Source organism: Ahaetulla prasina, chromosome 8 (assembly GCF_028640845.1).
Source record: "Ahaetulla prasina isolate Xishuangbanna chromosome 8, ASM2864084v1, whole genome shotgun sequence".
Classification (NCBI taxonomy): Eukaryota; Metazoa; Chordata; class Lepidosauria; order Squamata; family Colubridae; genus Ahaetulla; species Ahaetulla prasina.
Window position 1 is genome coordinate 6900412 of NC_080546.1, and position 17782 is coordinate 6918193.

Genomic DNA, 17782 nt, shown 5'->3' on the forward strand with positions numbered 1-17782 from the left:
AACGTCACTTCCTGTCCAACCGGAAGTTGGTAAACGAGCCGTTTCTGGCCTCCGGAGGGCCTCCAGGGAGATGGGGAAGGCCATTTTCCACCACCCCTGACTCATAGAGAGGTTCTGGAGACAGGTAAGAGAGAAAAAAGGGCCTACCGGGCCATCATGTGTTGGGGGAAGAGTCGCGTGCGCATGCACAGGAGTGGGGCGCATAGAATTATGGGTATGGGCACGCACGCACGCGACACCCCCCCCTCCTGTCACGCGATGGCAAAAAGTTTGGCCATCACTGCCCTAAACGAATTGTAAGTTGAGAACAATACGTTTTTAATACAGAGCAGCTTCAGCCCGTAGATATTTTTTTTTTTAATGCGCAATATTTCTCCTTGGCAACATTATGAAATCCATCTCCACAATCTTTTGCGCAGCCTTTTGAACTCTTCCCGGACGTTAATCCTCCCATCTTTTCTGCTCTTTTCCCAGCTGGACAGTGCCACGTCCCTCATCCAAGCTGCTAAGAACCTGATGAACGCCGTGGTGCTTACCGTCAAAGCCTCCTACGTGGCTTCAACCAAATATCAGAAAGTCTACGGCACCGCCGCCGTCAACTCGCCGGTGGTCTCTTGGAAAATGAAGGCTCCGGAAAAGAAACCGTTAGTCAAGAGGGAAAAGCCGGAGGAATATCAGACCAGGGTGCGAAGAGGTTCCCAAAAGAAACACATTTCGCCCGTACAGGCGCTCAGCGAATTCAAAGCGATGGATTCCTTCTAACGCTTCACCACGAGGGGTTTTTTTTTTTTCCTATTGCCTTCCATGTTTTTTGTATGCGTACCTGCCAACTTGTATGTGTCTGGCATAGGGAGGGGGTGTTGGGGCAGAATCAGGATAATAAAGCAGTGTCAATTTTGCATGCAACCGAGACTCGATTAAGCCATCATGCAATATTCCTTCCCCCCACCCCCACAAAAAAAAAAGAAGACATAATGGCATTTCTTATGTTGACTAGCGGCCTTTCTCACCGGTCTCATTCCTTAAGTAGCAAAAAAAAAAAAACCGAAACGAAACGAAAAAGGCTTTATTGTACTTTATTTATTTTTTAAAGAAGGTTTTTTTTTTTTTAATGGGGAAAAAAATAGCATTGTAAGACCGGGATAGGGAAGGAGAGATCAGGATGGCAAGTGCGGGGCAGGGGGGGGGTCCTTGGTGCGCTCCGAGCTTAGTTGTTTTCTTGCAGACGTTTCATCACCGATCTAGGTAACATCATCCGTGCTAGGTGAAGTAGGGTTGACTCTCTATTTATATGCAAGTTGTTTGCCCTGTCGATGTTGGTCTTGGCGGGTCCCCTTGATTGAGCTGTTATTTAAGGTGAGCTTGTTTGTTTGAATCAGGGCTGGGCTTCAGATCCTTTAGCAACGGGTTCGCTGCCCCGTTGCTGGGTGGGCGTGGCCATGGTAGGCGTGGTCTAGTTGGCCGCCTGCACCATGGCAGGGGGGGCATTTTTCGCCCTCCCCAGGCTCCAGAGGCTTTCCTCGAGCCTCCAGGAGGACAAAAACAGCTTTCCCCTGGATCCAAAGGCCCTCCGGAGGCCGGAAACAGGCTCATTTCCAGAACTTCCAGGTGGCCTGTTTTTCACCCTCCTGAGGCTCCAGAGGCTTTCCACGGGCCTCCAGGAGAGTGAAAACAGCTTCCGCCAGGGTCCGTAGGCCCTCCAGAGGCCAGAAACAGGACCGTTTCCAGAATTCCGGAACCTCCAGTAGATCCATTTTTTGCCCTCCTAGAACCACCATGCAGCCCTTGCACTTAACTGGAATGATGAAAGGGCTGCATGGAGACTCCAAGGAGGGGAGGGGAGGGTGGGCGTGGCCAGCCAGGGGTGGCATTTGGGGGTTCACCAAACCTCGGTGATCCTTAGCTAGAGGATCAGCCGAACCTTGCCGAACCCCCAGGAGCCCATCCCTGGTTTGAATTGGTAGGAAGCACCACCGAGGCCACACCTTCTGACTCTGATAGGGCAAGACTTGTCCTATCAGGGTCGGTGGGTGTGGCCTTGGTGGTGCTTACATATAAACAGAGAGCAAACCCTAGCACTTGGTGATGTTACCTAGTTGGGTCACGAAATGTCTACAGGAAGACGACTGAGCATGGGGAGCACCCAAGGACCCCACAGCTCAACCCCGAGGATCAAATATTCTCTTCTCTAGGGCAGGAAGAGTCCTTGTGCCCATGCCCGGAAACGTGGAGGTTGGCAGGAACATTTGCAGATGGGAAATCTTTAAAGTGCAGCGGGGGGAGGGGGTCCATAACAGCTTGTGTTGCTTTTGTAAGCTAGCCAATGTGCTTGATTGTGTGGCCTGAATAATGAAACGATTTAATTTTGAGCCCTCTTCATTACGGTATGTGAATTTTTTTAACCAAGACGGTGATTTAAAAAAACAAAACGAAACAAAACACGGAATGAATGCTTCCTTTTAACTCACTTCCCCTCCCCTCTTTTTTTCTTTTCTTTCTAATAGCGTTACGACAACAAATCCTCCTCTAATTTGAGCCATTGCCTTCTCCATTTCCCCCCCCCGCCCCTCTCTTTCAATCAAACTTGTTTTTTTTCTTTTTTTCTTTTCAAACTTGAGTTTCTTCTGGTGAAGTATGAAGCACAACATGGTGGTTGACATTGCCTTTTGTATTATTATAATTATAACGATTAATATTATTAGACATAGAGCCGGTGGTAGAATGTGTAAAATGACATGAGAGCTGAGAACATGTCGGAATTTAGAAACAAATATGTAGGTGTAGCTTTGGATTGACGGCAAGATAATCCAATAGACCATCATAACCGCTAACTCAATAAACTTATTTAACCTTGGCGTTCTCTGTACGGCTCATTTGTTCAACATAAACATTGACTCCCTCGTCCTCCAGACTCCGGCAGAAAGCAAACTTAGATTGGAGCACTTGTTGACAATATTTTCACCGATGTACTGCTGAATTTCAACCGCGACTTCCTGTCTTCTCCCATTTTGTACAGGCAGTCCTCAACTTACAACTGTTCACTTAGTGACTGTTTGAAGTGACGACGATACTGGGGGAGGGGAAAGCGACTTCAGACTGGTTTTTCACAGTTACGGCATCCCCATAGTCCAGGGGTGAAATGCTCCCAGTTCGGACCGGATCACGCGATCCAGTAGCGATGGGGGGGGGGGTAGTTTGGAGAACCAGTAGCAAAAATCCCTGCCCCACCCCACCACCCATGCCTCACTGTTCCTCTTCTCTGTCCCTAAAACTCTCAGTGGTGATATAGCTGCAAACGGCCTTAAATGACTGCCACGGCGCTTCAAAGGGCTGCACTACAGCTGATCAGCATTGTAGGCGGGTAGTAGACCAGTTCCTCTATTTTTAAAGAAGGTAGACTGGTGCCTCCCAAGAAAAAGTGATTAGTAGACCGGTGCCTCTATTTTTAAAGAAGGTAGACCGGTGCCTCCCAAAAAAAGGCGATTAGTAGACCGGTGCCTCTATTTTTAAAGAAGGTAGACTGGTGCCTCCCAAAAAATGGCGATTAGTAGACCGGTGCCTCTATTTTTACAGAAGGTAGACTGGTGTGCTCCCAAGTTTTGTATACTTTATTATTTTTATTATTTATTATTATTGGTCATGCCCATTCAGTCACCTGACCACCAAGCCACGCCCGCCAATTAAGCCACACCCACAGAACCGGTAGGGAAAATTTTTAGATTTCACCCCTGCCATAGTCACATGCTCAAAATTCAGACTCTTGGCAACTGATTCGCGGTTATGATGGGTCGCAGTGTCCCAGGGTCGTGTGATCACCTCGACTTCCTGACGAGTCAGTGGGGCAGCCAGATTCACTTAATGACAAACTGCCATTTGTAACCTTCCCAGCTGGCTCCCGACATGCAACGTCAGTGGAAGAAAAAGCGATGAAAATGATGTTCTTTAGAGAATCAGGCAATTGAATTGTTTGCATCGTTTTTGGAAGTAATCATACTTTTGCATCAAAACGTAAGAACCCCTTTTGACTTGTTCATCATATTTTCCCCCAAATAGTACAACAAGATATTTTGATGTTTGAAGATGATTAGAGGACTGGAGGCTAAAACATAAGAACGGTTGCAGGAACTGGGTATGTCTGGTTTAATGAAAAGAAGGACTAGGGGAGACATGATAGCAGTCTTGCAATATCTCAGGGGCTGCCCCAAAGAAGAGCTATTCTCCAAAGCACCTGAGGATTGAACAAGAAGCAATGGGTGGAAACTCATCAAGGAGAGAAGCAACTTAGAACTAAGGAGGAATTTCCTGACAGAACAATTAACCAATGGAACAACTTGCCTCCAGAAGTTGTGAATCCTCCAACTGGAAGTTTTTAAGATGTTGGATAACCATTTTTCTGAAGTGGTGTAGGGTTCCCTGCCTAAGCAGGGGGTTGGACTAGAAGACCTCCAAGGTCCCTTCCAACTCTGTTATTCTATTCTTCTAAGAGATTAGGAAGAGGGATCTCCCCTACATCAGAAGAACTGGAAACCATAGAAAACACTCTAATGCATCGTTAATTCCTGACCCATAACTTTATGTCATCTCCCTTAAGTATTTAGAACGTAATTTAATTCTTTTTATTTCCAAGAATTTTTCCCCCCCCCTTCTTGGCTAGGAGTAAACAAAATCAAGATCTCCGAATAAATGATTGCTTTCAAAAGTGACAGTAAGTCAGTAATGCAGCAACTCTGAAAGCCAAAAGCGGCAGACAATCAAACTTGGTAAATTATTCATTTCATCAAGGAAATGTGCTTTTTCTTACAACCAGCTCTGCTTTAATAGTATATACTTCTTTTTCAGGAGCAGGTAAAACGCTTTAAATAGCAGACAATCCAGTGAGTAGAATGAATATTGTGTAATTATACAAAAATAAGAAATAATTTCTTGAAATATTTCTAAACACCCTTACACATTTTTCGTTGGTTTTTTTTTTTAAAGATGCTCCCAGTATCAGAGTTGAAATAAGCAGGACCTCAGTTTATGCCTTGATTTTTCTATACTTTTATAAAGTCATTAATTCCCAAACAAAACAGCAGGACTTTAATGAGCTCCCTCCTGTATTCCTGATTTATGGTACATCAAAACTGTGTTTTGGGGGGGGGAAGGCTCTACATTTGTACTTACCATAGACATAAAACCGAAATATGGAACATTTCTCTCAGATTCCTTCCCCTTATTTTGTGGCGTATCGAATGGCAAACTCTTTGAGGCAAACACAAGCCCTAAATGCAGATATTCAAGAGGGTTGTTGTTGTTTTTTTGCTTTTCCCCCTCCTGATCTCAAACTTCCAACAGTAGTTTTGAGCAACTTTGATCTTGTCAAATGAAAAAGTTGAGAGCTTTTGCTGAGGCAAAAAAAAATTATTTATTTTTGCGCTGACTTTTCGAAGAAAGAAGCTTTTTCTGGGAGATATGTTCACCATAAGATGGCTGATTTAACAGTGTACAATTCTTATATAATAGTGCCATGATGGTGAAACTTTGACGTTCCTGTGTGCCAGCCTGCATGCCGGAAGTGGCACACGAAACTATCCCGCGAGGTATGTGCGGCCCTGCTGGCCTTTGCGCATGTGGGAGCACCGATACACAAAAGAGCAGCGGTCCACTGCGCATGCGCAAGCCAACACACAAACACCTGGGTACCGGCATGGAAGCACGCCCGAAAAACAGCTGGCCATCGCGCATGCGCAGAATATCAATCTGGAAGGCCGGGTGCCGGCCTGCGTAAGTGTGACGGAACGCCGCCTTTCCGGGTTCCGTCGCTTCCGCGTGTGCGACAGCAAGCTGACTGGTGCATGTGATCACAAGAATGTAGAATAGGAGCCAGCAAGACGACGCATTCTTCGCGGGATGGTTTCGTGTGCCACTTCCGGCATGTGCGCCATAGGTTTGCCGACACTGTAATAATGTATAGATTATATACCAGTGATGGCGAAACTTTTTGGCACGGAGTGTAACGTGTAGCACCAAGTGCCAAAAAGGGAGCACTTTATGCATGCAGCCTCGTTTGGGCTGAGACCAGGAATGGAAGTTGCCCAGGGATGTGCACATGCCGGAGAATGTACTTGCAGTTTCTTCAGGCTACTGCCGGCAAGGCTAGTGCCACGCAGGGGTTGGACTAGAAGACCTCCAAGGTCCCATCCCACTCTGTTATTCTGTTAACTCAAAAAAAATCCAAAAGAGGCTAACACTTTTTTGGACTAACCAATTTTTAAGATTTTTTGCAAATGTGAGCGCTCGTGCGCTTGCTTCACTCGCTCGTGACCCCTTCTGCATATGCACAGAGCATCAAAAATGGGACGTGATGACGTCGAGGCAGGTGGGTGGAGCCTCCCGCAGCTGCCCCTACTGTTTCACCTGAACCGGATAGAACTCAGAGGTGGGTTTAAGCAGGTTCTGACCAGTTCTGGAAAACCGGTAGCGGAAATTTTAAGTAGTTCGGAGAATGGGTAGTAAAAATTCTGACTGGCCCTGCCCCCATCTATTCTCTGCCTCCCGAGTCCCAGCTGATCGGGAGGAAATGGGGATTTTGCAGTCACTTTTCCCTGGAGTGGGGAGGGAATGGAGATTTTACAGTATCCTTCCCCTGCCACGCCCACCAAGCCACGCCCACCAAGCCACACCCACAGAACCAGTATTAAAAATTTTTGAAACCCATCACTGATAGAACTGGCTGAATACCACCACGTCGTTCCTCAGAAGTTTTCAGTGTGCAAATGGAAGAGAGCATTTTGAAATTCTCAGTAGGATTTCTCAGTTGGAGCAGTTTGAAAACAGGAAAAGCGGTATTTTCAGATTCAACAAAATCCTTATGGGTAAAAGTGGTTTTAAAATTCTTTTGATGCTGTGTTGTGCTTTCACTTATTTATTCATTGGTTTTGCCCTAACAACACCCAACACCAAGATTAGTTTGGTAGCAATTTTCATCTGCTGGCAATATTTATGCTCTGTGAAGATTATTGTCTGGGGTGAAACAGAGAGGGTGATTAGAGATGTTTTTCAAAAGTGTGGGAGGGAAAGAAGGAGGGAGGGAGGAAGAAAGGAAAGGAGAAAGGGAGAGGAAGGAGGGAGGGAGAGGCAGAAGGAACAAGAGAAAAAGGAAGGAAGGAAGGAAGGAAGGAAGGAAAGAAGGAAGGAAGGAAGGAAAGGAGAAAGGGAGAGGAAGGAAAGAAAGGAGAAAGGGAGATGAAGGAAGGAATGAGAGAGAGCAGGGAAGGAAGAAAAGGAGAGGAAGGAAGGAAGGAAGGAAGGAAGGAAGGAAGGAAGGAAGGAAGGAAGGAAGGAAGGAAGGAAAGAAGGAGGGAGGAAAAAAGGGAGAGGGTGGAAGGAACAAGAGAGGGAGAGAAAGGAGGGAAGGAGGGAAGGAAGGAAGGAAAGGAAAAAGCGAGATGGAAGGAATGAGAGAAACGGGAAGGAAGAAAAGGAGAGGAAGGAAGGAACAAGAGAGGAAGAGGAAGAAGGAGGGAAGGAAGGAAAATGAAAAATTATTTAAAAATAAGTGAAAAAAACAATCTTAACCAGAGTGGATTCACCTCTGTTTAATGTTACGTTCATTATGGCTATCAAGGCCAGATTTCTCCAGAAGAATCCCTCCGACCACCTCCGTGTTGCTAAGGTCCCAAAACATTGTTTTCAGAATCTGCTTCTGTTTACTCCCAACATCAAATCCCAGAGTTTGATCGATGCTACTCGAGAGAAGGCCAAGATATAATTTCAGCAACTCCATTATTTTTTTGGTGGTGGTGGTGGGAGGCTCCCCTCCCGCCGCCTTCCCCCCCCCCCTCGCTCGATGACATGCCCAATAATTAAACTGATGAAATAACAATCTCGATCCTCGCGGACCTGGCCTTGGAAGCCACCAATAAAGGAAACAATTATGAGACGTTCACACATCAGGGCTTTCTTTGCCAAGATGACAAAATTAATGGGGTAAGCAGAGACCCCCGTTCTTGCCGCTGCTTTTTCCATTCATTATCCTCTGCAATAGATTTCTTTTTCCCCCCCCTTCTTCTCTCCGAGAAATCCATCTCAGTCTTCACCCCGCTCTTTGTCTTTCTTTCTATTTTTCCCCTTTTTCTTTTACAGATGCTTCCTAACCCTTCATCCGTCACTTCTGAAACAGCTGCACCGCTGAGGTAAATAAAAGTGTCACAGACCAGAAAGATGGCCTTCATTTAAGGAAGGAGCCGAAGGATTAAAGGAACTTCAGGGAAAAAAAGAATAGGAGCCTTTGAACTTGGTGCTTCCTTTGAAGACGCATTTGAGGGGGAAAAAATATTCAGGGGAGACAGCGGAATTCCCTTCGCAGGCAGTCCTCGAGTTACGACCACAACTGAGCCCCGGACTCCGGTTGCTAAGCAAGACATCTATGACAGTGAGTTTTGCCTCATTTTGCCGCCTTTTTTTGCCGCCTTTGTTAAGCCCATCACTGCCGTGGTTAAATTAGTCACGTGGTTGTTAAGTGAATCTGGCTTCCCCCTTGACTTTGCTTGTCGGAAGGTCACAAAGGGGATCACAAAACCCCATAAATACATTTGCCAGTTGCCAAATGTCCGAATTTGAATCACGTAACCATGGGGATGCGGCACAGTCTTAAGTGTGGTAAACAGTCACAAATCACTATTTTTCAATGCCATTGTAACTTAGAATGGTCACTAAGTGAATTGTCGAAAGTGGAGATCTTCCTTAACACCTATAAGGAATTTTTGCCAAGTCTCTGAGAATAGCAATTGCATTTATAGACTTGTATACAGCTTCATAGTAGTTTTACAGCCCTCTCTAAGCGGTTGACAGGGTTGGCATATTTCCCCCTAACAATCTGGATCATCATCTTACCCACCTCGGAAGGATGGAAGGATGAGTCAACCTTGAGCCAGTCAGGATCGAACTCCTGGCAGTGGGCAGGGTTAGCCCGCAATACCGCACTTTAATTACTATGTCATTACGGGAAAACCCAAATTAGACAGAACAAAATGACAACAGGAGAACAGATACGAAAATAAGGAGGGATTTTATGACGATGAGAACAATTGATAAGTGACACAGCTTGTCTTCCAAAATTGTCGGTGTTTTTAAGAAGAGATCGGACAACCATTTGTTCGAAATAGTATAGGGTTTCCTACTCGAGCAGGGGGTTCGACTAGAAGACCTCCAAGGTCCCTTCCACCTGTTACTCTCTTATTCTGTTAAGATCAACACATCTCCAATAGAAGAGAATTATCTGCATCGCAGGTTGAACAATGGAATCCTTGGTGCGCTCTCTGAGCTTGGTTGTTTACTTACAGACTTTTCATTACCCAGCTAGGTAATTATTCTGTCTCCTTCCCCACTTCAGACCCACGAGCTGGCCTTCAGCCAGTGGATTCATGGCTCTTATCAGTCCTGGCAGAGAAATCGCAGCTGCCTGCCAAAGTTCAAACAAATGACTCACGTAGCAAGACTTTCAGCTCTTTTTGAAATGGATCAGCTAAACTTTTGCTTGGAGTGAGAGCAGTCCCAAAGCTCCTTATATATCCTGTGGGGTGGGGCTCCTGTCCCACCCTTCCTTTTGATGATGCCGCCTCTCTAATCTTCTGAAGTGCGGGTCAAGCCAAGCTTGATTACTATTATCAGTTGGGTCTGAAGGCGTAGCCTGGGGAAGGGAGGAATCAGGGGATGACGGCCTCATTACGTCCTCCGACTGGTCTGGTTCTGGCTCCTGGAGCCAAGCCAAAGGAATCGGTGCTCCCAAGGTAAGCCTTACTGGTCCTTCCCCTTCACTCTCGGAGTCACTTTCGGGCATGGGGCCAGGTTCGGGGGCTGGAGTCACAACAGTAATATCATCAGGCTGGTAAGTGAGGGGTTTGCTTCAGGGATTGTATTCATTTACCTTCACTACAAGTTTGCAAATGTCAGCATCCACGCATACACAGAGTGTCAAAAGCGGGACAGGATTAGGTCCGGGGGGGGGTGGGCAGAGCCTCCCACCACCGGCACTACTGGTTCACCCGAACTGGATAGAACTGGCTAAATACCACCACTAGTTTGCTTCCTGTTTATAAAGAGTAGCTTGGGAAAAGGAAAAGAAGTGAAGACAATCCAACACGCATTACGTTCTATATTCTAATTTTCCTTCTCTTTTTTTTTGGTGGGGGGAGACGACGACGAGTAAAGACTGTTCCTCAAACGTTGTTGTTTTTACTACTCCATTCTCCCTTTTGTGAACTTGCCAAGCGTTGCTGAAAATAGTTTTGAAAATTGAGGCCACCGAATGAACCCTCGCACGAAAAGGAGTCCATACGATGTGTGAATGCTTTGGAGACCACCTGGCTCCTCTTGAGTGGAGTAAGGCGTTATTGCCCTTGCCTTTTTCATCTTCCTCTCTTGGATTTTAAAAGAGAGAAAGAGGGATGTTTTTTGTTTGGAAGATAAAGCCTCCTATTCAATTTAATGACCTCCCCATGGATTAAGCAGCAGCGAAGGTGTGTTTTGGGGGAAGAGAGGTAGTAGTGTTGTCTTGAAAATGTCACGGCAGAAGATGGCAACTGTCCAGGGGCATCCGAAATAAAGTGCTTTTTCTTGTTGATTTAGTGACACTTTTTTTCTACAAAGAGGTTAAAAAAAAACAAACCCAAAAACCAATAACTCCAAAGGTTTGAAGAACAAAATAGGAGCAGCAGCGCACCCACTCCCAGTTGCATGACCAAATGTGTTGTCCTCAAGAAGGATATGCTATCCCCCATCTCAGCCTTTTGAAGGAGAAAACTGTAAATTGACAAAATTTCCTAATTCCGTAAGGTGGTTTTTTTAAATTATTATTATTATAATTAGTGAATATTGCAAACAACTCAAAAAGGTTTCTTGCTCATTTCACCTTCTTTGGAACATATAGATCTCATTGAAGGTCTATTTTGGCTGGTGAGCATTAATTATCTAGGCCAAATAACCAATTAAACAGGGAAGTTAATCAGATGATTAAACCCAGAGCAAATGCTGTGGCTCAGACTGGTAAGACAGTCTGTTATTAACAGCAGCTGCTTGCAATTACTGCAGGTTCACCAAGCCCCACCAGGCCCAAGGTTGACTCAGCCTTCCATCCTTTATAAGGTAGGTAAAATGAGGACCCAGATTGTTGGGGGCAATAAGTTGACTTTGTATATAATATACAAATGGATGAAGACTATTGCTTGACATAGTGTAAGCCGCCCTGAGTCTTCGGAGAAGGGAGGGATATAAATGCAAAACAACAAAAACAACAACAACCCTCAATGGGTTATTGGCTCAAAGTCACCCAGCCGACTTTCATACCTAAAATGGGGCTAGAACTCACCATCTCCTGGTGATTGGCCCAAAGTTACCCAGCTGGCTTTCATGCCTAAGGCAGGACTAGAACTTAATGTCTCCTGGTGATTGGCCCAAAGTCACTCAGCCGGCTTTCATGCCTAAAACGAGACTAGAACTCACTGTCTCCTGGTGACTGGCCCAAAGTCACCTGGCCAGCTTTTGTGCCTAATGTGAGACTAGAATTATTGTAGCGGAGAGACCGGCAGAGCCAGGGGAAAAGAGTTAAACAAAGAGTCAGTTTAGAGTCTGTATATAATCACAAAAGAATGAAGTCCAATCCCTTTGGATGCCATTGAACCTTATCTCATTTTATCCTAAAACGTATGAGGATTTGGGTTTGGCTAGCCTAGAGGGGAAAAAAGAATAAAGGGAACATGATATAAAATATAAATTCAATACCTAGAAAATAGTTTTATCAGTGTGATGGAATGTAGTCTGGATTCCCAGACGGGAGGGGCTGCATTCCAGAGGGACAACTCACTTCCGATAGTCTGTGTATGTGAAAGAGGGTGAAGACAGATCCTTCCTCATAATTCCCAGTGTATACCCTTTGCTGTTGTGATAGCTTGCTTTAGTTTGGCAAGATTCCATCTTTAGGTGAAGAACAGTAAAGAAATCAGCTTGGAAAAATCGCAACGTGTCTGTCGTGTCCCATTCCTCCTCTGACGGCTGGGTCTGGGAAGTCTGTATCAAACGTGGCCACGAACCCTCTGCAGCTTTGCCAAATTCCTGTCAGAATTCTCAGGGCAGGCAGGAATCCAAGGTGTGACTTCAGCAACCAGATGAGACTTTGCCTGACTCAAGGGAATGCCAAAAAGCAGTTCCTTTATATAGGCCATGGGGTGTGGCTCCATGACTCAGCACTTATCCAGGCCTGCCCCTCCCTTCCTTTTGCTGATGTTGCCTCTCCATTCTCCGGAAGCGGGGATCCGTCCACTGTGTCTTTTTGTCCTCCTGCTCAGCTGCCGGCAATTCTAGCACGTGGCTGGCTTCATGCTCACATGCTGTAGGAGGGAGGTTTGTTTGCTCATTCTGTCCAGGCATGGTGCCAGGGCTGGGGGCTGGAGGCATGTCAGGCCATTCTTCTTCACTATCAGTCTCTGGCTCAGATAGCAGGAGATGGGAGGGGCCCAGCTGAGGAGAGGAGGGCGGGCGAGGCACAACAGTGTCCTTCTTGGGTTTTGGAGCCTGGAAATTAGGCAACCAGCATCTTTGCAGTTTTTTCAATGCCTAAATGCCTCCATTCAGCTGATTCGTCTTCTACTGCTTCTTTTTCCCCGCCCCTGAACTTGGCCAAAGAGGCACAGGAGATCCTGTTATATACAAACATGGAGATTGGATGTTGCCTCAAGCCCTCAAAATTTGCCAAAGAACAGCAGATCAAATGCCGGGCGACGATAAAGAGATGGCTCCCGTCACCGTTCCGCATTTCTCCAAGGTTTAAATCTCCATGACCGATGTTTATTTGCTAAGGCCCTCTCTGTGACTCCTAAATAAAGGGGATTATTTCTTTAGCAGGTCTGCAGGAAACGAGGGAGGAAGTGTTGTTTGTGTTGTTGGGTAATTGAGAGCCCCGAGAATTATAAGCAAGGGGGGAAAAGGATGTTTCCTTCTTGTTTGTCCTTTCGGTGGCTGCTGAGATGAGGATTTGAGCTGCTGTTTGAACAATAAAAGCCATTTATTTGTTCTCTCCTTCCTGCAGAAACATCTTGTGGAAAGCGGTCGGAATGTCTCCTTTCAGATATTAAAGGTGCACACCGAAGACCCCTCCCCCCCCAAAAAAGGCTAATTTAAAACCAAACTCCAATCAATGCCTTCGCTAGGCTGCTGTTCCAGATGCATGCCTAATTTTTTTCCATCACTTAAAATTCAGGGGGCTAAAGTCACATTTTGCTTAATTTTGCTTTATGATTCTTGGGCCCTGGGTTTCAGGCGCCAACTGTGCCTCTGATATAGTGGTAGGTTTCGAATTTTTTTACTACCGGTTCTGTGGGTGTGGCTTGGTGGGCGTGGCATGGCGTGGTGGGTGTGGATGGGTGGGCGTGGCAGGGGAAGGATATTGTAAAATCTCCATTCCCACCTCACTCCAGGGGAAGGATACTGTAAAATCTCCATTCCCACCCCACTCCAGGGGAAAAATACTGTAAAATCTCCATTCCCACCCCACTCCAGGGGAAGGATACTGTAAAATCTCCATTCCCTTTCCAGGGGAAGGATACTGCAAAATCTCCATTTCCCCCAAATCAGCTGGGACTTGGGAGGCAGAGAATAGATGGGGACGGAACCAGTCAGAATTTTTACTACCGGTTCTCTGAACTACTCAAAATTTCTGCTACCGGTTCTCCAGATCTGGTCAGAACCTGCTGAAACCCACCTCTGCCTCTGATAGTCTTATATATGGGGTCCTTGATGCTCTCTGAGCTTGGTGGTTTTCTTGGAGACCTTTCATTACCAAATTAGGTAACTTCATCAGTGTTGGAAGGGAGTGAGGTTTGTGGAGAGGAGGAGGAGGAGGAGGAGGAAGAGGAGGAGGAGAACGAGGAGGAAGAGGTACAATTATAAATATGGATCGGTACTAATTCAATGGTAAAAGAATCTTAAAATGGTCTTAAACATTATAGTTAGAATTAGTATAAGATGTTTTATTGCTGATATATAACTCCACTAATTTCTGTTAAAATGAGTACTGTAATTCTTTTCCCACTAAATGCTGGAATTGCAATGAACAAATCAATGATTCTTCTATATATAGTGGGATTATTACAAACACACAAAAGGAAATGAATTCGTCATAGCATGGGACAAATTTTGAAAATTGTAATTCCATTTCAACCTGAGAGATATTTATTAAACTTCACTAAACCACCTCTTTCTTTAAAATACACTGAACTGGGATTAGATTTGATGATAGCTGTAAAAATTTTATACATTGGGGAAAAAATCTGATCCCTTCTAAGGAAGAATGATTAAGTAAATTATGAGAATATGCTTACTTATTTAAGGTAACCACAAAATAAATGTGATATATAATTCAGTCTTATTTGGAAACCATTTCTGGATGACAATTTTATACGAAGAATTGTACCGCACCATAAATTGGGGTTCTAACTTCATCCTTAAATTTACCACATGATCCCTGCATTATTTACAACATTTGTCCAAACAGATTGCTTATTATTTATGGCCATATTTTTTTTTTTGGATTGATTTCGGTTGAGCTAATCAAATATTTTCACAGAATATAATACAGAAATATTTTGACAAGAACTTTAGCATGAAATGTCTGCAATACTGTGAATTAATAATGGAGTATAAGAACAGAGTACATTAACCTCATATTTGCTCCTTATGCAAGATTATTTTAGCTATCCGCTGTATTGTTTTGCTTATATTTCCTCATACAAAACCAAAATACATACGTCCCAGGACCTTATATAGATATGTACGGATACATAAAGAAAACATATCAGATTTTGTTAGTCCCATGATGGAGAACCTATGGTGTCGTGTCCCACTCCTCCGCTGACGGCTGGGTCAGGGAAATCCGAATCAGGCGTACCTCTGCAGCTCTGCCAAAGTCCTAGCAAAGTTCTCAAGGCGGGCAGGAGACCAGAAAGTGACTTCAGCAAGATAAGGTAGACTTTGCCTGACTCAGAGAATGCCAGAAAGCAGATCCTTTATATAGGCCATGGGGTGTGGCTCCATGACTCAGCACTTATCCAGGCCTGCCCCTCCCTTCCTTCTGTTGCCGCCGCCTATCAATTCTCCTGAAGCGAGGGTCACTCCAGTCTGCAGCTGTTGGTAATTGACCTTCCTCTGGCTCACATGCTGTGGGGGAGGGGTCTAGTTGCTCCGTTTGCCTGGGCATGGAGCCAGAGCTGGGGGCTGGAGGCACTTCTTCCTCCTCGGCCTGTCTGGGCATGGAGCTAGGGCATGGGGCCGGGAGGCATGCTAGGACATTCCTCAGCATTCGGAAGCAGATAAGATGGGCCCGGCTGCGGGGAAAGTGGACGAGGCACAACATATGGCATGCATGCTACAGCTGGTACGCAAGCCCTCTCTGCGGGCACACGAGCCATCTCCAGCTCAGCTCCACTGTGCATGTGCATGCGTGCCTCTCACTGGCCAGCTAAATTTCAGGATGTGCTGGGGTCAGGGAGCATGCGGGAGATGCACGAGCATGTGCAGGGGGGTCAAACATGCATGGTGCGGGGGTCATGCACACATGCACGGCGGGGGCGGGGGGGAGCATGGGGGGTTGCGGCACATCCCCCACAGCCTGTTTTTGGGCTTAGGAGGCTGCAGGGAGGCCTGCTAGGCCAAAAATGGGGGCAGGGGTCACACACACATGTGCAAGGGGGCAGGAGGAGCATGGGGGGTTCACACGCATATGCGCAGGGCCCCCACATTGCATTATGGGTGCCTGTACAAGCGCATGCTATCACACACGCGCACACATACTTTTGGCACACAACAAGAAAAAGGTTACCCAGGGGTAGTCAACCTTTTTATACCTACCACCCACTTTTGTATCTCTGTTAATAGTAAAATTTTCTAACCGCCCACCAGTTCCACAGTAATGCGCAGTGTATCGTCGTCAGCGCATGCCTTTCGCGCATCGTAGATTGGGTTTGGGGGGGGGGCGCCGTCTACCAGCTCTGATTGTCTGTTACAGCTGGGTGGTGGTGGTGGTGGGGGAGATGCGTGAACTATTCTGGGATGAGGTTCTTTGCGGTCGCACTATAGCGCCATTTAGTTTCACTTACATAACGTGAACTAAACTTGTAACTTCGAACAGTGACTAAACAAATAGTTGTGAGTCAAGGACTACCTGGAAGCACATAAGGTGCAAGATTTCTATTAACCCATTAACTCCTGGTACCCAAAGAACAAACTAAGCACACAGGAAAAAGATTTAGTATTTCCTTGCCATTCTTCCATAATTCTGAAATAGAGATGAAGATAATGTCAGGGTTCCAAGGAAGACCCCCAACGAAATAAAGCTCTGAAGCTTGAGGTTCCTCAAAGTTCCAATTTATTAGAGATGTCATGTTGGCACAGCTGGGAAAACCCGAAACTGAAAGCTTACAGGTTTTCCACACCCAGTTGACAGTTCACAGCCCGGCCCCACACCCACAAGTTCATCACATTGTCCAATCAACTCTTCACACTCAATTGGTACAATCTTCAGGCAGTCTCCATCAGACGCAGGATGTCCTTGAGTACAGAATGTTGTTACGACTAACTTTCTACCGCTCCAACAACAACCCCCTCCCAACTTCCCCAGCTAAAATATGTAGCAGTTAAGAAGCAAAAAAAAAAGAGAGAGAGAGAAAGAAAATTGCCTTCCAAAACTGACAGATACACTGATAATTGGTGCAAACTAGTTTTGTTGGGTTGTGTTTTACAATTATTATTATGGCTGGTCACACAGTCAGCCAGATGTTCAGACTGGATTGGGCATTTTTAGTCACCTATCAAGTCCTTCCCAAGAATCTGGGATAAGCAGATGTGGATGTTTGGTGGTCTTAAAGGTATCACTTGCAGGATTTAAGCTGTTGTGAGGAAAGCTCCTTCTGCAATTGACTGATGGTGAATTTGTCAATGCTGATAGTGTTCAAGTGGTGCTCCAGATGTTTTGGGATTGCGTCCAAAGTGCCTATTGCTATTCGTGTTACCTTTGCTTTCTTTTGCCACAATCGTTCTATTTCTATTTGCAGGTCTTTGTATTTTGTGAGTTTCTCCAGTTCCTTCTATTCCGCTGTCTCCAGGGACTGCCATGTCCACTATCCACACATTTTTGTCTTTCTTATTGACAGTTATTAAATCTAGGGTGTTGTATGTCAGATCCTTGTCTTTCTGACTTTTAAAGTCCCAGTTTTATTAGTATGGTTTGTCGTGCAGTCAGCCAGATGTTCAGACAAGATTTGACATTTTTGTCCATCTATCGAGTCCTTGCCAAGGACCTGGGATAGGCAAAATTGGAGCTACCATTGCAGGATGTAAGCTGTTCTGAGTAAAGTTGCCTTTTGCAATTGACTCACGGTGAATTTGTCAATGCCAGTGGTGTTCAAGTGGCGCTCCAGTTTTTTTTTGGGATTGTTATTATTATTATTATTGCAGGACTTTAATTTCATTGACTTGGTCTTATTTATTCCTCTTGTACCCTGGATATAATTTTCCTTACTCCAAAAGAGAATCGCAAGAGGGTTTATGAAAGTATTTAATATATACCCTGATCTGTTCTACCTTCGGTTAATGAAATATCGTGCAGAGAAGTGCTTGAATTATGACACTTACATTTCCAAATGCAGCACAATGAGGCCTGATTAGACCCTTAAGCCCTCCTATTACACGAGAATTGTCAAAATGCAAGGCCTGTCCTCCCCCTCTATTTTGCGTCTGTTTAAATGTTTACCAA

The 17782-nt window shown here is 45.3% G+C and overlaps 1 protein-coding gene across 2 annotated transcripts in view; it reads left to right on the plus strand.

The window, feature by feature from the left end:
* Positions 1 to 2856, plus strand: part of CTNNA2 (catenin alpha 2) — a 698304-nt gene extending 695448 nt beyond the window's left edge. For both annotated transcript variants that reach the window (XM_058193039.1, XM_058193037.1), the window contains one exon: positions 475 to 2856. In XM_058193039.1, coding sequence (XP_058049022.1) covers positions 475 to 762 — 288 coding nt within the window. In that variant the 3' untranslated portion in view covers positions 763 to 2856. The remainder of the gene's footprint in view (positions 1 to 474) is intronic.
* Positions 2857 to 17782: the final 14926 nt, after the last annotated feature.